Source organism: Amia ocellicauda, chromosome 1 (assembly GCF_036373705.1).
Source record: "Amia ocellicauda isolate fAmiCal2 chromosome 1, fAmiCal2.hap1, whole genome shotgun sequence".
In the NCBI taxonomy this organism is placed as follows: domain Eukaryota; kingdom Metazoa; phylum Chordata; class Actinopteri; order Amiiformes; family Amiidae; genus Amia; species Amia ocellicauda.
The window spans coordinates 39,459,047-39,483,293 of NC_089850.1; the positions used below are offsets into that span (position 1 = coordinate 39,459,047).

At 39.9% G+C, this 24,247-nt stretch overlaps 1 protein-coding gene across 2 annotated transcripts; it reads right to left on the bottom strand.

Annotated features, from left to right (window-relative positions):
• Positions 1–481: 481 nt before the first annotated feature.
• Positions 482–15,595, bottom strand: LOC136749834 (methylmalonyl-CoA mutase, mitochondrial). 2 transcript variants are annotated; one of them, XM_066704415.1, is made up of 14 exons: positions 15,491–15,595; positions 13,270–14,299; positions 11,953–12,320; positions 11,432–11,589; positions 10,897–11,068; positions 10,389–10,637; positions 9,942–10,053; positions 8,693–8,808; positions 7,069–7,184; positions 5,470–5,601; positions 4,271–4,418; positions 3,197–3,364; positions 1,227–1,351; positions 482–873 (listed from the first exon to the last, which is right to left on the bottom strand). In XM_066704415.1, exons 2-14 carry the CDS (start codon positions 14,270–14,272, stop codon positions 870–872), a joined length of 2,871 nt encoding a protein of 956 aa, XP_066560512.1. In that variant the 5' UTR covers positions 14,273–14,299; positions 15,491–15,595; the 3' UTR covers positions 482–869. The 2 variants fall into 2 exon arrangements, with proteins under 2 accessions (XP_066560512.1, XP_066560521.1); XM_066704424.1 differs by having other exon boundaries at positions 15,465–15,559.
• Positions 15,596–24,247: the final 8,652 nt, after the last annotated feature.

A 24,247-nucleotide genomic window follows, 5' to 3' on the forward strand; every position in this document is an offset into this window, starting at 1 on the left:
GGCGCGTCCGTGGTAGGGCTCTGTAGTTGATTGCAGTGCTTGGTTTGAGGACCGTGTATAGTGGTGCTTCAATTATTGGCGGTTGTGGCATTGCTGTGCGCGGACACTGACTGCGGGGGTCTTGCCACATGTTGCGCCACTTCCCACTGAGTCGATTTGCTATTGAGACTGAGCATTCGTATGAATGAACAATTACTCAATTTACTTAAATGCTTAATTCTTTATGGTAACATACATTGATTATATTAATGTTTAAGAACTTTGATAGTTTGAATGAACTAAAATGGTAATTTATCACCCGATCCTTGCAATTCTACATGCATCGAAGCGCCTAGTAGAAGGAAAGTTTATGCAATCGAGGAGAGTGGGCGCCGCCCCTGTAGCTCCTGGAAACAAAGGCATATGCATTTAGCCTTCACGATATAGCCCCCATTGTAGTCTTTGGAACATCTACTGCAAACCCCCGCTAGTGGCATAAAAACGCTGCTTTATCCTACACTGTTCCGACTCCCCAGAAGCTGGCATTCACTTGCTTCAGCCTTACATCTCCCAGCTTCCAGGTGCGCACACGGCATGCTTTAGCCCACAGTTCCAGAAGCCGCTACTTTGAGCCTCTAGAGGACTAGGGGTAGGGGATGTCAGAGGGGGAGGAGCTGGTGCTGCCGTCCCCAAGGCGTCTCATGTCCAGAAGGGAGGAGCAGGAGGCCCAGCCCCCTGAAATGTTTTTTGGGGGGCATGGGTGAACTGGCTACTCCTCAGCAGCCCTTGCACGTGCCGAGAATGACTCTGGGGACGGCAGCTCCTCCTCTTCAGCCTGGTTGTGGGTCATCCTGCTCACTTGTGGCTGTCCACACCAGTCCGCCGGCAGGTCATCTGGGCAGCACAGAAAAGAATACGACATTTCAAAAGAATTCAAAAGGCCAGTACAATTATGTTTTAAAGCTAAAAAAAAGTAAATGCCCCACAAAGTCATATATTTGCACTTGAACATTTTTTGCCCAATGCCAGTGAAATCAAAAGCAAAATATTTGTTCACCCTTTTAAGAGATGAATCACATCCAAAATTACATTAAAGTTAAGTTTTAAGCCATAAAGATTTTAAATTACCATGTGAACAGAAATTACATATTGCAGAACATTCATATGGCAGGACAAGTTATCTACATGGTTATTTTATGCTACATGAAGGAAATAAAAAATATCATCTCTTTTCCGTTTCTGCTTACATTGCTGATCGGTTCTTCTCCAGGTGTTTCTCGATGTTGTTTATAACCTCCACAGCTGCTTGTGGGATTCTAGTTCCTGGACCGAAGATACTGCTGACTCCCTCTTTGAACAAGAAGTCATAGTCCTGTGGAAAAATACAAAACCATTTTATTTTAAACTAACTAAAAAGAACAGGTGATTCTGACACCGCAAGTCTAAGGTTCACAGGAAATGTGTCAGACCACAAAAATAACCTCTGGGCATTTTTTTTTTAATTCAGCACCAAAATTAACCCTGAGGTCAAGTGAGTTTAAAGTGCTGCAGTGAAGTGGCCCATCAGCTGTTATTCATTATAATAAGGTCTGCAGCTTCCGTAAGAGAAAGCCTGTCTGAAATCACTATTAGCATATCACAGATGTAGACATACATGATACCATATGCCTTAAGGTCTGTAAGTTGTGCTATACTGGTTTGAAAAGACATACACAACATTCTTAGGAGATAGTATCCCGAGTTAATTCACTCGACCAGAGTCGCATTACCCGTTACACAGTTCTCCTATTGGAGAGGACACAAGCCTAACTGTCCAGCTGTGTGTGTGTGGTACACAAATACAATACAAATAATGAAGCACATTTGTGTATGTAGCAAAGTAAAATAAAAATCACAATTTCCTCTTACAAGATTATACTGATGCTTAAAAAAAGAAAAAAATCTAAATTATTTTAACAGGCTTTAAATAGGTGAAATTGTTTTTCTATGTTAAATAACTAAAATCAGAAAATGTCATTCCTAGCCTATAAACGAATACAATGGGTTGAATGGCCTCCTGTTGTTTGTACACTTTCTTATGTTCTAATTAAAGCACTAACTATGCTGTTACAGACAGTTATTCCATGTTCATTACATCACCAAATTTGATTCTTAATAGGGACTGGATTGTTACCTCTGCACTGCATACACAATTGTATCTTATGCTGTAATATATTGTCAATTACTGCCTCTTTAATCATACAGCTTGGTGAATGTATTAGAAGTGTACAATTGAAGCAACATTACAAAACATAGGAATCAGATTAAATGTATTAATCAGTTAGTCGTCTCCATCACTTCGAGTGAATGGAACTTCCAGAAAATGATAGAACACAGCATAAAAAAATGCATGAGGAAGCAATAAAAACCTGTTTTCATTAAATATATGAATAGACAGCCCATGTTTTTAATTACAAGCATGGAAAAGCCACAAGCCTTCTATAGACCTTGTTTCTTTAGTTTTTTTACAGTGGTGCCTAGATTAATGTAAGCTTAAATACTTCAACAAAGAAGAGAGACAATGCAATGTAATGGAAAGGGATGGTTTCTGATCAAAGGCTTCATAATTATTGTTGGTGTGGAATTAAAGGGCCCTGCTCCGTTTGTCTGTTCTATATATTACTACTTATATCTCCTTATTATCTTTTTCATATTAAAATACTGATCACATTAATGTATGAGTAGGTAAAGTCCACACTGATAACGGAAAAAAAATGTAAAGTCTCCCACAGAAACAATGCTTTTTAAGTAAATTCATTTTTAAGTAAATCTAGATAAATAGTTCTGGAAGTGATGTAAAATTCTGGCATGGTGTACGTATTTATTATTTCAGGAAATCCCTTTTACTGTAATCAATATATCTGATTTTAATTTTAACTGAGGCCACATTAATTATGTGTACCCAGTTTAAAATTGAACTAATGAGGAAACGCTTAAATAATATACGTATAATTAATGGGACTGTCAAAGAAGGGGGTTTTAAACTAGACACTAAAGCATTTTTATTTTTCTGTGGTGACTGTCCAGCAGTTAGGCTGTTATATTTTTTTCTTTATCTTAAACCCTGATTATTCTATGAATGGGATGGCATTTTAACACACAAGATGTGAGAGGTATAGGAATGTTTGAAATGCTGCTCTGTGACAGTTCAGTTATTTATAATATTAATAAAATTTACCTGGGGAGGAATGACTCCACCACAGATGACAAGGATATCGGGGCGATTCAGGTTCCTCAGCTCTTTGATGAGTTCTGGAACCAGAGTTTTGTGGCCGGCTGCCAGGGTGCTGACCCCCACACAGTGAACATCAGCATCCACAGCTTGCTGGGCTACCTCCAGAGGGGTCTGCAAAACATGGAGCAGGCTCATTCATTCTTAGCATCGTTTCTCCTTCACTAACCTCTTCAAAAGCACAAGCTGTGACAGACACTGTCCTGTGCACGCAGAATGAAGAATGATATTCTTCCCTGTTTTTACAATGTTTCCATTCAAAACAGAATAACTATCCTATTTTATGGAAAGCAGCTATTCATTGTTATTAAATATCAGCCACATTATTTCTGTATGTATCTAGCAATAAACAGTGTCTTCCAAAACAGCACGCGTTTAGAAAGAAAGGTACACATTTATACATCTCTGCTTTTATACCCTTCCATTCTACTTTTATTATATCACAATATATCAGCAGATATAGTTACACAAAACTAGTTTCCAGTTTGCTGCTGATTGTTGTCGGCATTGCATTAAAAAGGACAACATTGAAATTCCTCACCATTCTTAATATGCTACTGGTAAAAAAAGCCAAGAGGTTAAATATAATTATTCCGTCAGGATTATCATACAGGCAAGTCAAAAGGTTATTCCCAAAATCTCAAAAGTCTTTATCAATAATTATACAAATACAACAGCAAGCAAAATAATACATATCACCCAGTATAATGCCAGTGTCAAATCATGCTGTAATAAGGAATATTGTCATGTCTTTCAAATCACTGAATAAATATTTGAATTTGTTAAAAGGTCTGTTGTCATGGCACCTAATCACTGTTGGTCATGTACAGGAATAAACACATCTTATGTTAACTTCAAGTGCTGTGAAAGCAGGTGTTAATTGTTAAGAGTGACCTCATGAATTTACACAAGCCTTTCGGAAATCCAAACTTCCAGAAGATGGAGGCAGCACATTTTACATCTATATGCTAACACTGAAACTCCACTCAAAAAAGTCATGAGTAGCCCAAACAAACGTACCTGGAACAGAGGTCCGATATCTACATCGAATCCTAAATCAGCAAAGCCAGTAGCAATCACTTTGGCTCCTCTATCATGTCCATCTTGTCCCATTTTGGCAACTAACAGCCTGGGATTTCGTCCCTCATGCTTTTTGAACTGGATTACCCTGTAAACAAGATGAGATTCTTAATAATCAACAGATCAGGCTCTGGAGCAGGAAAATATCCCTTCCTAATTGATTTGCCTTTTTTGTATTTTTGTACTCTCATGGCAGTGCAGCTTAAATCACAGCTACAAAACAACAACAAAAAAGCTACATAATAAAATCATATGACCAGTGGGTGAATTAAACAGGCTATGATTTCTACAATTATTCGCAAAGTTTACTATAAAGAATATCTAGGGCCAGACCAAATCAAAACTCTGACCTACCTGCAAAATGTTAATTACAAACTTGTACCCCATCGCATTATGATTTAGAAGTAGTAGAAAGTGGCTTCTAATAATACATTAAAACTCATTAGGCTACAGGTTTGTACCTTGAGATTCGCTGGTGGTCAAAGTTTAGATTGGGTCCAGCCCTTTTAAACCTCCCTCTGGTTAGACAAAGAATTATCTGACACAGGGTTGCTATATGTTAAACATTATTTTTCAGTTTTCAAAGTGACTAGACACTCAAGCCTGTTAGACAGACCAGCCTGTTAGCAAATGTACACATTCCTCCCATTCACGTTCTTGTGATACTGGAGGCCTCACATTTTCCATGTAAACTACACATCAGTCTGTTTAAAGAAACACTTTGAAGTGGAATCACCAAGTCCAATTGTAATGTTATTAGTTTTAGAAATGGCTATCTTTTGACTCATACACCATCCCTACGTATTGTTATTTGTTCCCAGGCCTCCCAGATTAGTTAACACTTATCCCTGTAGTAGTGAGAGGGCAGGTCAAGGGGACGAAAATGCCATTTTGTGGTTTTCATATGGGGGAACAAAGAAACCTAAATATTAGCTATAAAGAATCGTGTTTTGAGACATGTGGATTACAGCAGTCGGGACTTTTGTATTCCCTTTCAATTTAAGTGTTATCCTATGCTAGACCGATCACATGTGCATTTGTTTAGTTCTTGATTTAGCCATTAAGTGCAAAAAAGAACTTGCCATTGGAATGCCAGTGTTTGGTATTAACTTCTGACCCTTTTCTCTCATACCCCTTACCTGTTGTGAGCTTCAATGATTTCCTGGTTCTCTCCAAACTCACTGCGGTAAGCTCCACTCACCATTCGGGTACTGGCTTTGTGCTCACCAAACACTGCCTTCATTGCATCAGTGATCTCTCCAACTGAGCATCTGAAGGCAAAACAATTTAAAACAGTGTTATGTACAAATCAATCACCCAACTCGCCGACAGAAACATGTCAACAATAAATTCTGCACTAATTCTGCACATACTTCTGCTTGTGGCAATTCTTAGTTGTCATTGCTTAGTAGAGCCGCCAATGCCTTCATCGTCAGCTTACACAGTAACTGTCTTCTGCTGATTTATGCAATTGTATACACGGTTGCACAAACTTTTTAATAAATGTGTTGTATTTTTGATTAGGAAAATTAAGATTTAAATCTGTGATACATTTATAAAATATACATATAAAAAACACAGAAATCGTTTAATATTAGAACTAAAGATTTGCATGATTTTCAGCCACCAATAGTGCTTGTCAAGTGTTGCTTGAATGCATTTAAAATATATTACATCAGTTACATGGTATTTTGATGCTATATATGTCTGCAATTTTAAGATAATTTCCTTTATTGATATAAATCAATATTCCAAAACCTAATGGACTAGACGGACATTAAATTTAAATTAATACTTTTCAAACATCTATGTCGCCTTGTTACAATCCCTTTACTTGTATGGGTTCATGAATCCTGACATCACCCTTTCTGTTCTCAGAATTTAGCTCATGCCCTGTGGACAACTTTTGCAGAATGGAATTTTTCTCAAAGCAGCCATTTAATAAGACTTTAAAATTAAGCTTATTCCAGTCATTCCTCAATCAGGATAGACATATGAATAGCTTTAGCAAATTTACAAAAGGACATTACTAAAGCTGAGTAATCGTATAGGTGGATTCAGAAGATCAAAAGCAGAAAAACATTTCGAAGCTTCATTTTAATAGCAAGATAAAATTACATATTAAAACATTGTGATGTTTTCTCATATATTCACATACATGTTGCCTTTTAACCCTCTAATAGGAGAACAGTCAGACTTGAATGCAGTGGATGGCAAAAGGTTTATTTAAAAAAAAAGAAAATCTTAATTGACCATGCATATGCAATTATCTATTTTATTTTTAAATTGTTAAAACTCATTAATATTATTTTTTAATAGCCCATGTCAAATGTATAACAAATACATTAGATATTTAAAATTCAGTTTTAATTATTATTAATGTGATTCACAGATTTGCACCATTAATAATGGATCAAAATACTCCACATGTAGAAGGGAATACATGGGGACATTCCTATAAACACACCAATCCTTCAATAATGATGTGAACAAAAGCAGATTAATGACAGTCATGTTGAAATAAGTCATTACCTTGAAAATTGTAATACAGCTTCAAGACATGGTTCTCTTCCTATTTACAGTTAAAAACACGAAATGCAATGGGCCTGTAACCTTTGCCACCTACAGTAAAAACAAACTGAAAATCTGTTCACTTAAATCAGCTTTGCAGTTCAGGAAGAAGAAGAAATAAATATGTGGTATAAAATAGCACAGATAGAACTACACTCTTCACCAACCTTGCCCTGGCCGCCTCCACTGCCAGCTCCAGCAGATTACCCTGTCTGGCCTTGGCACACTCCCCAATCGCAGACAGGCACTTCTGTGCAGCCTCATTGTTTCTGCTCGCTCGAACCTGTAGGAGGCAGTGAAGGAGACGGAGCTGAGCTTCAAACCAACACATATTTACAATAGAACGGTGGGCGGAGCATGTGCAATTTTGCACTTTTGTTTTTAAGGAGGAAGTTAAGGTGAATCCTACCAATGCTCTCATTTTTTGTGAAATTACAGAAATATGCATTCACATTTATTTAAACTTTTTTTTTCCCAAAATGTAAATGCTCAAACTGAAGTCTTCCAGGGAAAGATGAGTTACAGTAAAAGTCAACAAGAAATAAAGAAAACAATGAAATATTTTGAATGCATAAGTACTCAATATTTGGTGGATCCACCTTTGGTAGCAATTAGAGCCATGAGTATTCTTTTGTAAGTATCTACCAACTTTGCACACCACCTTGCTGCAATTTTTGCCAATTTTTATAGGCCATTTAAGGACATTCACTGTCTTGCTCTTTAGCCACTCCAGTGTTGTTTTAGTCTTGTGCTTTGGTCACTATCCCACTGACAGGTGGATTTTCATCCCAGTGTTGAGTCTTTAGCAGACTGAACCCCCACCCCCAGGACCACAAAGTGATTCAAAGTCAGGTCAGTTTTTTTATCCCAGTCTGTCCCTGCTGCTGAGAAGGGGTATCCCCAATAGCATGATGCTGCCACCACCCTGTTTGACTGTAGGGATGGTGTTGACTGGGAGATGTGCAGTGTTGGGTCTGCACCAAATGTAATGATTGTCATGGCTTCCATCTTGCAACTCTACCATACAGGCTAGTTTTGTGAAGTTCTGGATATTGTTTACTAATGCACATTGTCTCCCATCTCAGCCATTCAACTCTACAGGTCTGTCAAAGTTGTCGCTGGCCTCAAAGTGGCATCCCTCACCAGTTTCCTCTTTGCCTGGTTACTCAGTTTGGAGGGACGGCCTGATCTGATCAAGACAGTGTCTGGGTGGTACAATGCACCATCCAAATCTTGATGATTGAGTAGCTCACAGGCCTATTCCGAGACTTCAATATTTTTTGTACCCATTCTCCAGACCTGTGCTTTCCAATTACTTTATCCCCGGCCTGCTTTGAAAGCTCTTTGGTCTTCACTGTTGAGTCTTTGCTTAAAATTCAATACCGGACCAAGGAACCTCGCAGAGACAGGTGTTTTTAGTCAGAAATCATTAGAACCTCTACTATTGCACACAGACAGAGGGCATGCCACTAATTGTGTGGCTCATTATGGTCATTTTGTGTACATTAATTCTAGTTTGCACACAGCAAAGGGTTTGAATACTTATGCAATTCTGACTTTTCCATTTTTCTTTCATATTAATTCTCTCTCTCTCTCTTTTGCTTTGAATCTGTTGATCTGGATGTGTATATAACACAAATTCCTACTTCTAAGTGTCATGACTGCAAGCTTTAAAGCAATAAAATGTGAAAACTGTTTTGAGGATCTGAATACTTTTGCAAGGCACTGTATAATATATACATTAATTGAAATATGTCTAGTGTGCTTTATTAAGTATCTAATTATTCTTACCTTCTTCAGTTTTTCAATTTGCTTGTTGCGCACAGCAGTGTTGTCGATTGACAGGACATCGACTGATTCTTCTTTCTCCAGACGGTATTTGTTTACCCCTACAATGACTTCTGAACCTGGAGGTAAAGAGAGTAACCGATTGAACCATGAACTGTGATAAGTAAAACACAGTCTATGCTGTCTTTCAGATGTAACATGTGAGCAGTGGCTATTAATTTAATAAATATTACAGTGGAAAATCAGGAATAGATTTTGTACTAGTTAAGGTTTTTGGAGCATGTAGATAATACTTTTAAATACATATATTTAAATAACATGGAGAGGGAAAAACAAAACACTCGAGAGATCGACTTTGAGGGCGAGGGTCTGCAGAAACATCAGGTGGGCAGTAAAGCAAGTGACAGCGGCCTGGGGGAGTTCAGATAAACTGCAAAACATAGCTGGAAAAATACTGAAATCTCTTGAAGTTTAAGACCAGGGGTTCAATAACAAGAGGTATATCCTGATCCAGCAAAAAGCAAACTATAGTAAATCTGAGTGCATAATATTTGTCTTATGAAATACTGCCTTTTCAGCCAAACTCAGATATATGTCACAAGGTAGATTTCACTGTGAAACATATTAACACAAGGACATTTATAGGAGCAGTTTATATTGGCAGAACTGTCCCATTAAATCACATACAGTTTTATTAATGCCAAGCTTGCCACATAATGCTGACATATGTGTTCAACCCAGAATTTACATTTACCAGTTGTAAAAACTATAAGTGTGACATATGCAGTGGAGCTGTACAAATAATTATAGATGGCTAACAAATTATTCTGTCGACATGTGGGATAAGTAGGCATACAAACCATTACTGCCTTCAGTCAAGATTAATAATTGTATTGGTGTTTACAGTCTCAGGAAAATTTCATAAATTCAGTGATGCCTGGATGCAATCCAGTGATTCAGAGGAAACCTGTGAATGTAGTAAACTTGTCTTATAAATAAGACAATCTAGACCTATGCACCCAACATTTACTATTGTTAATTTCTTTTAGAATACCTATGACTGGAATTTAATCTGATGATGTGTTATTACATTAACATATAATGTCATTACTTTTTTTGTCTATAAATTATTTGATGATTTTATATGATTTGCGAAGAATGTGAAAACAACAGTGCAGGAATGAACGTCTGAGGGGAGGGCTGGCTGGCAGCCATGGCAGTGAGTGACAGAGCGACAGGCAGTCTGCCGTACCTGAGTCGATGCGAGCCTGTCTGCGGGCGGCACACTCTTCGATGCGCAGTTTGGGGATTCCCTCGGCCACCGCCTGTGCCATGCCTCCCATTTCTTCAATCTCGTTGATGAACTGCAGGGAAGAAGCCATTCAGGCCCACAGGCTATGTGAGTTCATTGTCTAACAGCTTTATTTTGAGATGACATATTGTTTTCCCAATTAGTTTAAAAACTATAGCGTTCACTGAGGAGAAGTAAAAACTAAATTTGTAAAGGTCTAAGCTATATGAATAGAAAGTTCAACATTGCATTTGTTAAATTATTTCCGGAAGACACATGACTATATATACACACTAACTGCATATATATCTATGGATTTTGCTTTAGTGTTAAAAAGCAGAGGGCTAAAATACGATGACTGTTAACCAGGGCCCGCCTGAATACACGCAGTCAGGTTGCAGACCTTACTTTGAGAGCAGCGTTGTAGACATCGTTAGTGAGAGACTCCATCATGTAGGACCCCCCCCATGGGTCAGCCACTTTGGGGATGCCAGACTCCTCCTGGATGATGATCTGGGTGTTGCGGGCGATGCGGGCGCTCTTGACTGTGGGCAGACCCAAAGCCTCGTCGAACGAGTTGGTGTGCAGGGACTGCGTGCCTCCGAATACTGCCGCCATGCCTTCAATCACTGTGCGAATTATGTTGTTGTACGGATCCTGGAAAGAGAAAAACCACCGGGAAATCAGCAATCAAATAAAGTAAATATTTCCCTTTTAAATAATATATGTAATACTACTTACACCATTGCTAATAATTATACAAAGTAGCACATAATTAATTGATATTTGTGACAAAGCAATATTCAGGTCAATAATATTAGTAAGAGAAAGCAAATTAAGTTTATTAGTGCTTTTTGTATATGATGTGCTTTATATGCACATTGATTAACTACAAAAGAGCATCCAGTTCATTCACCTGTTGTGTTAAAGACCATCCTGACGTCTGGCAATGTGCTCTCAGCAGGAGAGACTTTGGGTTGCTGGGCTGGAACTTTTCTTTAATTAAATTAGCCCACAGTCGCCGTCCAGCTCTCATCTTGGCGATTTCCATGTAGAAGTTCATTCCGATGCCCCAGAAGAAAGACAGCCTGTAAAAGAAAAGCATTCCCATCAGTTTTGTGTACAAGGTGCTTTTGTGTGCACCTCTATACATCCCAGAATTAAGTTACATTCACTTCAATCAAGGTACTGAAAAGAAAAAAAAAAATTAACTTACCCATACTTACCCTGACTGTTTTGATATTAGCTTATTTTAATCTGATCAGGAAATTCATTAAATAAATATCAAAAGGTTTTTTATTTCTCCTGTTATTTACTTTTTTGTGTGAATTACAATTTGTACCCCTAATATTAAAATCATGTATTATATATGTGTGTGTGTGTGTGTGTTTGTGTTTATAAGTAAGAAATAAACTGCTCTGCTTTCTGCCAGAGCTTCCCACCCATCTTACCTGGGAGCAAATTCATCAATGCTTAAGCCCGCCTTCAGACCAGTCCTGCAGTATTCCAAACCATTGGCCAAGGTGTAAGCCAGTTCAAGGATGGCATCAGCTCCAGCTTCTTGTAAGTGGTACCCACTGATAGAAATTGAGTTAAATTTGGGCATGTGCTGTTTCAGATAGAAAATAAATTAAATTAATTCAAGTATTTTTCTATTATCAGATTCAGATTTTTGTGAAAATGTATCATAATTGCATCACAAACACCAATACCACCTTTTGCTTAATTTTTCCACACTACTCACAGTGGTACGATTATATTTATTGCATTACCTTTGTTCTGTACCCCTCAGAAAAAAACACCATCTGAGCAGTTCTATATGCATTTTGTACAGAATCAAGATTTAATTCTGGATAAAAACAAAACAATGCTAGTCTACCTGAATTGTTTGGATCAAATTACAACTGTAAGTAGTGGAAAATAACTTTTATCAAAAGTTTCAAAGAGGCTGAAAAGCTGAACACATAATTACCTTCGAAGTATACGCAAATATGTCAGCAATGGCATGCATGGAGGGCTCAGGTGGGAAGATGTATGTGTTTCGGACCATGAACTCTTTCAGGATGTCGTTCTGGATGGTCCCTGTCAGTTTCTCCAGAGGGACGCCCTGCTCCTCTCCAGTCACGATAAACATGGCCAGGATGGGAATCACAGCTCCATTCATTGTCATGGAAACAGACATCTTCTCCAAAGGGATCCCGTCGAACAGCATCTTCATGTCTTCCACGGTGTCAATAGCAACACCAGCCATGCCCACATCGCCACGTACACGGGGGTTGTCAGAGTCGTAGCCTCGATGAGTGGGCAAGTCGAAAGCCACTGATAAGCCTTGCTGCCCAGCTGTAAAATTGTGACTTTTATTAGTGTCCTTCATGGGACAAAATGGGGGAGTGTGGAAGGAAAGTTAGAAATTCTCTCTCATACCTGTTTTTCTCTCTTGTATACTTAAGAAAGATAAAGTCAAGCTAGAAGGTCAGGCCAGAAGGTAGCTTGATTTCTGTTTGTTATTTACGATGAGAATCTTGGAGACAATGTCAAACAGTATGATTTAAGTGCCTGCTCCCTATTCCATGTGTTGACCTATGAACTCTGTCCTCTAATGATATATATTCTGCTTAGCTAACTTTCTAAGATAACAGTAATGACTTTCTGATTATAACCAGATCTTTGATTTTGTGTATAAAAGCCTCTGACTTTTAAAATGAAGGCAGAACAACTCTGGACTCTTCTTGATTCACTGTTGTTCTCCACATCACGTGTAATAAAGGCATTGCAAGAAATATTCCAACCTGATTGAAGACTGATTGTTCTTCAACATTAGTCAACGTGCTTTTGGATTATAAATTCAAATGCCTTGTTAGTGCACAAGTAGAAATCCTCCCTGTATGACAGTGTTTCACATCATTATCTCACTAAGCCAACACTACGAACTGGCATTTAAATATATATATATGTACAATGCTCTATTTCAATTCCTTTTCATATTGAGATCTAACTAGTTTGTTGTTATTAGGAAGCTGCATCAAAACTTGAAATAAAAAGGGGTCAGATGTTTTGTCATGCAAATAGAGAATGTCTGAGTTTCAGAAACTGTGTTTTTGTCAATACTAAAGAGGGTTGAGATCAAAACTTTTTTGTTCAACTTCTTTTGAATGTATTTAGTCATACAATGAGAATTTCCGTTATTGCATTTCTTTTCAAATCAACCTGAGACTCCTCTGTGAAGGGCTTTGATTAGTAACCAGCTGCTATTGTGGAGTATATCTACACACCAATTCAAAGCATGTACCTTTGATGTTGTCTCTGTAGAATTTATTACTTTCCTCCACAGTGCTGAAGCCGGCATACTGTCTGATGGTCCATGGTCTGTAGGTATACATGGTGGGGTAGGGACCTCTGGTGTAAGGATGCACGCCTGGTAGTTCATTCGGGACATTTTCGGAGTCTTCCCGAGTGTACGCCGGCTTGATCTGAATGCCTTCAGGCGTGTGCCATATGAGATCCTCGGGGTCTTTGCCTTTGAGCTGCTTCTTTGCCAAGGCTACCCACTGTGGGTGCAGCTCGGCCCCCTGTGAGCAGGTCGCTGTCCGGAAGAGTCTGGCGTGGCTGACCGGATACAGCTGTGCTGCACGAATCTGTCTGAACAGCTGGGCTGCTGCACCAAATGGTCTGCCCAGCTGTGCTGCTGCGCCAGTCATTCTCAACAGCTGTGCTGCTGCGCCAGTCGGTCTCAACCGCTGTGCTGCTGCGCCAGTCGGTCTAACCAGCTGTGCTGCTGTGTCAGTCGGTCTCACCATCTGTGCTGCTGCGCCAGTCGGTCTCAACAGCTGTGCTGCTGCGCCATTCGTTCTCACCAGCTGTGATGCCGCGCCAATCAGTCTGAACGGCTGTGATGCTGTGCCAGTCCGCCTGAATGGCTGTGCTGCTTCCCCAGCCCATCTGACCGGCTGTGCTGCTGCACCATTCGTTCTCACCAGCTGTGATGCCGCGCCAATCAGTCTGAACGGCTGTGATGCTGTGCCAGTCCGCCTGAACGGCTGTGCTGCTTCCCCAGCCCATCTGACCGGCTGTGCTGCTGCGCCATTCGGTCTCACCAGCTGTGATGCAGCGCCAATCAGTCTGAAGGGCTGTGATGCTGTGCCAGTCCGCCTGAACGGCTGTGCTGCTTCCCCAGCCCATCTGACCGGCTGTGCTGCCGCGCCAGTCGATCTCACCAGCTGTGATGCTGCATTAATAGGTCTAAACAGCTGATTGGCAGCTGATGAAGCACATAATCTCAGTGTAGTCAGCATCGTTAAACATCTTCACCCACAGGACAGCTGTCAAATACATAAAATGCAGTTCAATGTTTATTTATTTTTTTGCCTTAACTGCTAACACAATGCCCTATGTACACTCTATCAAATATAATGGAAAATGTAAACTTTATTTACTTGGGCTGTGTTTATGTTTCCAGTTATTGTAAGTCTTAAATCCCCTGGTTAACAGTTACTCTTGCTTAAGTCACATTATCGACTAATGCATTTGATTTGACAAACAATATTCCCAATGTTATTTAAATTAAAATTACAATTGAAGGTATTGGTACAGATAAAATACAACACTTAAAACTTTTTGGTTTTTCTGCATTCCGATCAAATGCCAGAATGTATCAAATTTCGTTGAATTCGCTGTAGCCTATTTAAACTTGAAAGATCAAACATATGTTATAAATCAAGACTCAAATCCAAAATATGTACAAGTAAATACATTTAAACATTTAAAACATTATCTTGTTCTTCATGTTGGGTTTCCACCACCTCCTATCAGTAACATTAAACCGGCCCTTGTGTGGGTCGTGTTTCTGGTGTTACTAAGCAATTGTTCCGCCAGGCGCCACCGAACATGTCGGTCGTTCGCCTTCTTTAAGGGAATTTTCCTACTACTAGTAGTCTGATTTGACAAATAAACTGCATATCAATTTAAAGTACAGTGTTTCTCTCAAATGGGGATATCGATGCTAGAGAAACTATCAAATAGAAATAAAAAATAAATAAAAAAATAAAATACATGTATTCCATATAGTCCATATTTTCAAGAGGTAAATCAAACAGCACCAAGCAGACACTTACATGATAATGTCGTGTTTATCTATATTACACATTGACAGGTATTTTAAGCCAAACCTCAGGGGTATTTTTGCTATAAACGTTAAAATAAGAGAAGCGCCTGTGCATTTTGAGTCTGAGTCAAACAGTTCACAGCGATTCATGGAGAGACGCCGCGGAGCCGAGCAGCGGCGATTCCCTTAGTGATTTATATGTTGTTTTGTTTTGTTTAGGTTTAAACCCAGTCACAAATGTTTTACGATAAATATGTAGATCGTTCAAATTACGTTATTTTGCATAACAATAAACTTAATAATAGCAACCCAAAATAACTCAGTCCGTCCACATGTTTCATATCGTCATTTTGTCTGTAATGCATTCGTATAAGATCCTATACCTAGACTTTTGGAGGGAAACACCAACCTATTTCTTGTAAATCTCTCTTTGTACTTCTTCGCTCAGACATACAAAGACTGCTACACTAGAGGAGCTGGCCGCGTCTGCGTATGCTGTAGCTTGCTGCACCTGACGCGTCCGGTTGCTCTCTGTGACGTCACACGCATCTGATTGAAGAGCGCCTAATTGCCATACACGCTAGACAGTGACGTCACGTTTATTGTACATGAGTTTTTCCTCATCGGTTTTTGTGTTCGACTTAATCCTCTACTTAAGCCTCTACACTCAAGCCAACCCCAAACACAAATAACAGTCAGAAAAAGTCCCCATATACCTTCTAAGCATTACTTTTATCCCATCTCTTCACAATAAATAGCATCCCGCTATTGGTCACATTGCTCAGTCCAAAGTTAAAGATGATAACAATAACAATATTCACGGCATGCATAGACTAATTATTTGTAATCCTGACCCTATAATCCTGATCCTAATCCTGTAATCCTGATCCCATAATTGTAGCATATTCTGTTGTTGTGTTACAAATCTCCAGTTTCACATTGTCTGGTGGACATTTTTTTCTCAAAAGCTGAAGAATATAATAAAACTGTCCGTTAAAGAATATATATATAATCATGATATTAATAAAGGATTTGTTTCTTTCTATGCATTTATGTATCCTTTTGATAAACGGGATAACCAACTATTAGCCAGTTGCATACTTAACTCCCAAGCAGGATTTGAAATCCATTCACTCCAAAACTACATTCTAGTTAAAGCATGATGGGAAATGTCATTTTGAAGTGAGTGGATTTTAAATCCTGCTTGGGAGTTAAGTCTTGATATGTCTTTAATGCAACTGGCTCCAGGTCTTGCAGGTTGTATTGTGTTATATTAATTAATTTGCGACAAGAATATGTAATCATGAATAGGTCAGCTGGTGTAGTTTCAAATGTGTTTATCGCTGACCATATTTGCGGTGTCCCCCCATCTGAAACTGAAAAATTGCATATATGAGGAAGAAAATGTCATGCTGAAGTCAGTAGCAGCAATGAGGAACAAGACAGTTGTAGTCCTCAGAAACAGAAGTGATGTTCATGCAGATCGAAATCTTGATAATCTGAGTGATGTGGAGAAAGTATCAGGATATGACAGTAATAATGATAATGATTTTGGGTATATTGTTTCTTCAGAGTCAGATTTCTGATTTCTGAGCTTTCATTGTTATTTAATTGAACACTTTCTTTGGAGTAATAATTTACATACATTTGAGTTTTTAAATTGTAGGCCTATATCTTATAAAATGTTTCAAGTTTCTTATAACATATTATGCTTAACTTGAAACCCCCTGTTTAAAATGATTGCAATGCTCAGATTAGGCAAATTATTATTTCAATTAAGTAATTGACTCCTCAATTGGAACAAGAAACAGAATAGGTAAGGGGACCTCTAGGATCAGGGTTGAGAACCACTGGCCTAACTAAATTACATCTTTTTATTTTGTTTTTATTGTTAATTTTACTGTAAATGCAAAATGTATGTATGTTATTCCAACTAACTGTGCCAGCTGGGTAATGACACAAGGAAGGCGTGGCAAGGTATGCAGACAATCACAGGTAATAAATCAAGGGGCCAGAGTATCTCTGTTTATAATTATTTCATATGCAGAAGAATACAATTATTTTTTTGTCATTTGATTTCAGTGAAGAACAATATTTTACTTGAATACTCTCGTCTACTTTTCCCCCCATTTTCTTTTTTGTTTTTTAATTGTACTCCTTTGTTGCCTTGGCTGTGTGTTTTGGGTCATTGTCATGCTGGAATACCCATCCACGACCCATTTTCAATGCCCTGGCTGAGGGAAGGAGGTTCTCACCCAAGATTTGACAGTACATGGCCCCCGTCCATCGTCCCTTTGATGCGGTGCAGTTGTCCTGTCCCCTTAGCAGAAAAACACCCCCAAAGCATAATGTTTCCACCTCCATGTTTGACGGTGGGGATGGTGTTCTTGGGGTCATTCCTCCTCCTCCAAACACGGCAAGTTGAGTTGATGCCAAAGAGCTCGATTTTGGTCTCATCTGACCGCAACACTTTCACCCAGTTCTCCTCTGAATCATTCAGATGTTCATTGGCAAACTTCAGACGGGCCTGTACATGTGCTTTTTTGAGCAGGGGGACCTTGCGGGCGCTGCAGGATTTCAGTCCTTCACGGCGTAGTGTGTTACCAATTGTTTTCTTGGTGACTATGGTCCCAGCTGCCTTGAGATCATTAACAAGATCCTCCTGTGTAGTTCTGGGCTGATTCCTCACCGTTCTCATGATCATTGAAACTCCACGAGGAGAGATCTTGCATGGAGCCCCAGACCGAGGGAGACTGACAGTTATTTTGTGTTTCTTCCATTTGCGAATAATTCCACCAACTGTTGTCACCTTCTCACCAAGCTGCTTGGTACAGATGTGGTGTGTATGATACACTTAATAGTATATTCATGTGTTCACAGCAAACAGAAAAAAGGCAGAGAATGAAAACTGGAGGAGGGCATGATTCACGCATATTTCGGGAATTCACTCTTGGTCGTGGCTCACCACTAATGTGTCTTTAATTGTCTTGAATATAAGTAGAAGTTTTAAGGACAAAATAATGTAGGATAGCCTACATGTCTGATCAAATACGATATGATCAAATACCTGAACACTGAAGCTGTGAAATGACTTCATATTCACATAATCCCCCTCATGTTCTCCCAGGGGTGCTCTAATGGGGATGTGCGTACAGTCAGTCGCACCAATCACCCTCAGGATTCCTATGGGAAAAAAAAGTGTTCTGTATATAGGCCCAGCCTATGCATATTAAAAATAGACCAAGTATTTTTATATAGCGAATTACTTGCGATCGCATAAAAAGCCTCTCTGATCTTTAGCACGCTTAAACAGGGAACACAACACATGCATCCAGCAGTTCAGAGAGCAAGCTGCACGGCAGACAGTATTCCTGCTCAGAGGTGCAGCATCACCGATGGGATACATGAAGTGTCCGCTGCAAAATCCCGCACAGCAAGACACCCTGTCTGTTCAACATTGAGGGCATCACTCCTGCGACTGGCATTGACACGTCTGGCCCTAGAAGCGGCAAAGACACTGAATTCCCTTGGATGAGAAGCGATATCTTTCATAGAGAGCATCATCGGGGTGAGCTAGAGGAGCTGCCCGGTCTCTACACACCCTCGCTCTGCGGAGTGAGCCTCTCACAACCCGGGCCCAATGTCCATTGGGTCCCGACAAGACTGTGGGCGGAGAGGCGGTGCTTATATAGGGTGACACCGAGTTAGTTAGTTAGTTAGTGCAGAGATGCGCGTATATTGCCATGAGTGCAGACCTCGGTTAAAACTTACCCACCTTCGTAGTGCGGGTTAACCGGGAAGTTACACCCGACCTCGCAAAGTTACTCCTGAACTTAACTGGATAAGCCAGTTACCTCGCTTCGTAGTACAGGCCTCTGGTTTCTACATCTCACGCTTAACTGGGGCTGCTCTTGTGCACAGAGATTAATGCGCAAGTATGATTAGAGACACTAGGTGGCGCAACAGTGTGTAAATTGAAAAAAATGTGTGCAATTTAAAAAGGTGGTAAAATAAAAAGGTGTGCGTGTTACAAAATTAATTAATTAGTGGTTGTTCGGGTTAATGCAAGTTAAAATATAAAGCAAACAAAAAAGATTAAAACATTTTGTATTAATGGAAAATACAATATAAACAATAGATGTGATGAAAGAAAAACACATACAACACAATCCGTAAGAGGGTGCAGTTGCCCCTGCCCCTCTCTCCTGCATTGTCTGTCACCCTCATCCCTGTCTCCTGCGCCTCACCGAGACAGCACCAATCCGCATCGCACTATGTCTACGAGCACAGGTTCGAGTCAGGTTTGATGGGTGCTAAAGATGCACCCGATTGCCTAACTATGTCCAGTGTATCCCAACACCACAAACAACACCTGCTGCTAACTTATTGTTATAGAAATTTAGGTATTATAATAATTATTATTGCTAGTAGTGATATAGATGGCAATCCTATTATTACACACTACCCTGTCTTTCATCGCAGACATCACACTGAGCCCTAACCCAGACCACCCTGTCACCCCTGACCTGAGATACAGTCAGGGTTTATAGATGCTGCAGGAGTTGGAGCAGTCTAGGGGAGCCCATCATTGTAAAATAAATCTATACTGCTTTATTATAAATGGTTGTAAAGTTTAATGAGTTTTAAAATTAAATTGATATTTTGATAACCTAACATTGATGAAAAATGTGGAGTGTTAGTGTCACAGAAGTCCCTTCTCTGAGACCTACGTGCTTGGGTTCACTGGATAAGGAAGTCCAAAAAGAACCAGGTTGTTACAAAACAATTTCATTCAAGTCCTTTTAAAAACACAAGTCGGAAACAAAACATCAGTCCAGAGGGGTGTACGAGGTAACTGGCTTATCCAGGTAAGTTCAGGAGTAACTTTGCGAGGTCGGGTGTAACTTCCCGGTTAACCCGCACTACGAAGGTGGGTAAGTTTTACCCGAGGTCTGCACTCATGGCAATATACGCGCATCTCTGCACTAACTAACTAACTAACTCGGTGTCACCCTATATAAGCACCGCCTCTCCGCCCACAGTCTTGTCGGGACCCAATGGACATTGGGCCCGGGTTGTGAGAGGCTCACTCCGCAGAGCGAGGGTGTGTAGAGACCGGGCAGCTCCTCTAGCTCACCCCGATGATGCTCTCTATGAAAGATATCGCTTCTCATCCAAGGGAATTCAGTGTCTTTGCCGCTTCTAGGGCCAGACGTGTCAATGCCAGTCGCAGGAGTGATGCCCTCAATGTTGAACAGACAGGGTGTCTTGCTGTGCGGGATTTTGCAGCGGACACTTCATGTATCCCATCGGTGATGCTGCACCTCTGAGCAGGAATACTGTCTGCCGTGCAGCTTGCTCTCTGAACTGCTGGATGCATGTGTTGTGTTCCCTGTTTAAGCGTGCTAAAGATCAGAGAGGCTTTTTATGAGATCGCAAGTAATTCGCTATATAAAAATACTTGGTCTATTTTTAATATGCATAGGATGGGCCTATATACTGTACCTCTAACAAAGCAAAACCAGCAAATACCTGCATTTTTCTATGCAAAAGACATGTTTAAAGAGATCTCGGGCTCCGTCTGACACAGGCATGCAACCACATTTTTACAATGTCGGATCCAGTCCGACATAGGACCGCAAAGGGTTAAGGTCCTTTCTGTCTGATCATTATGAAGTAGAAGGAGAGAAATGAGTCCGAGAACAAGTACAAGGTCCAAATGAAAGTATCAGGGATGTTGCTTTTCAATATCGTGCCTTGTGTATGCACTGGAGATCTGGGCTCTCTGAAAAGGAGTTAGTGCACTTTATACCGAGAGAGGGTCTGTGCTCTCGGTTGATGAGCTTGTCAGAATAGCTACTTTGATAGAAAATTACTGGGCAGTGCAAAAGCAAAAGAAGCCAATAAGAGTGTTAAGTTTGCATCCAGCACACTGTCAATTGCAGGTGGTTATAAAACATCTCAGCGTAAGGGAAATCTTATTTTGTTGCAGCTGGGACAAACGGAACGGCCAACAGCCACTATTCTGACTATTCAGTTATTCTGGTGCAGGTACGGCCCATGTTGTGTTATGCTTTGAAGGACACAGATTGTGCGTTTACTCTCATGCAAGAGGAATTATGGGAGAGTATAAAGAAACCTCAAGGATAGCTTTTGCCTTGCGATGAGTGAACATTTGTGTTAGCAGATGGCCAAAGCAATCTTGCCATGGGTTATGTACAGCTTGTTTACTCCTTTAATGGTGAACTTTGGTCACTACAGACTTACGTAATTAGAAACTCTAAATTAGCATTCCTTTTGGTCCTAGGGCTGGACTTCATGTGTAAAACAGGAATATCTCTTGATTTCAAGAACAACAGCTATGGCATCCATCATGCTGAAAGACTGAAATATCCTTTTCTGCAAGCAGCATTGGGCTTTGGAGAAACTAACCTAGACGATTCCAAAACAATCATGAACTTATATCTGTCTGTGCCTAAGGTCAGCTCCAAACAGGTTCCTAAAGACACTGATATGCTTATGAATAATCTATTGCAGAAGGCTGAAGTATCTCCAAATGAAACTAAAGTTACGGGATCTTCTTCATCGGTGGCCCAGAGTGTATACTAATGACATCGGAAGGACACAAGAAGAAAGACATAAGATCATTACTTCTGATAACATACCTGTGCACAGGATGGCATATCAAGTGTCTCCAGAGAAGCAAAGAATCATTGAAGAGGAAGTAAACAGTATGTTGCAACGCAGAATCACACGGCTGTCTAAGTCCCCATGGGCAGCACCCATTGTCTTAGTCAATACATAATTGGGGAAAACAGTTTTGCAACAAAATTCTTGGGTCACAATGTCACCAGTGAGGGCATCACCACAGACAACGAAAAAGTAGAAGCCATTTGTGCTTTTCTTACTCCCCAATCAGTTAAGGAAGTGCAACGCTTCTTGGACATGGCCGGGTGGTACCATCGGTTCATACATAAGTTTGCAGAAAGGTCTGTTCTTTTGAATGCTCTGAAGCGGAAAGATACTTGTGAATGTGGACATCAGAGTGTTAGTCTTCCTTTGAGGATTTGAAGACTGTGTTGGCCACCACTCCTATATTGTAACATCCCATGTATAACCTACCGTTTAGAGTGAATACCAATGCCAGTGCTCTTGGGTTGGGAGAAGTGGAGGAACAAGAACATGTGGTTGCCTATGCCTCAAGCCTGCTTAACCAGGCAGAAAGGAACTATTCAGTCCCTGAGAAAGAGTGCTTAGCTGTAGTTTGGGCGCTAGAGAAGTGGTGGCCATTTTTTGAGGTGAGAAGATCTGAAGTCGTCACTGATCATGCAGCCCTGACCTGGGCCTTTAACAACCCAAAGCCAACCTCCAGACTTCTACACTGGACTATTCGCCTCCAGGACTTCAATTTTAAGCTTCTGTATAGAAAAGGTCACGTTACTATCGTGCCTGATTCTTTGTCCAGAGCCCCATTAGGACTGAAAGGGACAGCAGCAGCCTTAGCAGAAATACAAATTCAGCATACTGTTCATTGCCAGTGGAATGGTCCGAAATAGCTGAAGCCCAACAAGAGGATACAGAGATTCAAGAAATCATTCGGACGATAAAAGCCGGAACAAATCGTCTCAACCGCATATCTTATGTCCTGGAAAACGGGATTGTTTATTGGCACATCCCTGGAAAGGGGGAGGCTATAATTCCAACTTGTCATTCCTGGACAATTAAGGAGTCAATTCTAGAAGTATTACCATCTAGGTCATCTAGGACATCAAGACTCTTCCTTTATTGGAACTTTTTTATTGTTTTAATTAAACAGATATATCCATATTAACTGTGAGACAGTTGGCATTAATGAGCACATTATTGATACATTTTTTGGTATACATAAGGAAAATACACCAAATAAAAAAATCATACAAAACAGAAAAATTACATTCACTTTATTTTTTCAACCCATAGATTTAATTTTGGTGGGTCTGGCTTCAACCAGCATATAGTAATGGTTTTCCTTGCTATCATTAAAAGTACCTGTAAAAAGTAGCATGTATTCCTGTCCTCTAAGCCTTCTGGTGAGTCTCCTAACACATAATACAGTGGTTCAAAAGGAATTGTTATATTTAAAATAGTTTGTAATTCCTTTTCAATACCTTGCCAAAATTGCTCTAATTTTGGGCAATCCCAGAATATATGAGTATGATCTCCTACCAATTTACAACCTCTCCAACACAACTCTGAAATCTGTCTATTGATCTTGTTTTGTATAAGGGGGGTCTAAAAAAAACTTATTTTTGTTTTCCAATTAAATTCTTTCCATAATGGGGCATTTGTCAATTTGTGACCTTCACAACATATTTGTTCCCAATATTCATCTGTAATAATTGTCTTCATTTCCAATTCCCACTTTTCTTTTACATCAAGTGGATTACCCACAAATGCAGTCTGTAGTATGCTGTATAGGTTGGAAATTACCTTTTTTACCGTTTGACCTTCACCCATACTGATAAAGTACCTCTCAATGTTTGACGGTTGTCTTTTTATTTCCTGCCATTCCAGATGGGATATATGTTTTCCTAGTTTCAGACCAGTCTGAGCATTCCTCATTTTGTTTTAACTTTGCCTCAATTGAAGTTAACATTATCTGTAGTGTGCCTTAATTGAAGTCAATTCAGTTCAGCTGCTGAGTTGGTGAAAGTAAACAGGTTGTAGAAAGGTGATTTAGTCAAGGACTAGCAGGAATTCTGTTCCAGGAGGAACCAGGTGGGGCCAGTTAGGTGTTAATTAGTGGTAGGTAGACAAAGGCTACATAAAGCAGCTGCTGAGAACAGCTGTGCTGTTTCTCGGTCAAAAAAAGTCAAGCAGTTGACTAGGGAACAGGAACCAAGAGACTTAAAAAAAAAAAAACAATCAAACAACAATCAAACAACAACAAAAAAAACTATCATTTAGAAGCATGTGGCCACTACAGTATCAGGTTTGCAGAATGAGTGTGTTCCTGGGTGAACTCATCCAAGAAGATTTCATTTGTGAACGTGGTCAGCATGTTGAAGTCCTAGAGATCAAGGTCCGTGATCTTGAGGCTCAGCTTGTTGACCTGCGCTGTATTAGTGATATAGAAGAATTGGTCAATAAGCCATGAGAGAGATGGTGTGCACGCCAAAACCTAGGA

Excerpts from the sequence above, each read along its gene's own strand:
- LOC136749834 (XM_066704415.1), bottom strand. The coding sequence starts at position 14,272 with ATGCTGACTACACTGAGATTATGTGCTTCATCAGCTGCCAATCAGCTG. Across the intron at positions 11,590-11,952 it reads TATTTGCGTATACTTCGAAG|CACATGCCCAAATTTAACTC; the intron begins GTAATTATGTGT and ends TATCTGAAACAG. Across the intron at positions 1,352-3,196 it reads GTGGAGTCATTCCTCCCCAG|GACTATGACTTCTTGTTCAA; the intron begins GTAAATTTTATT and ends ATTTTTCCACAG.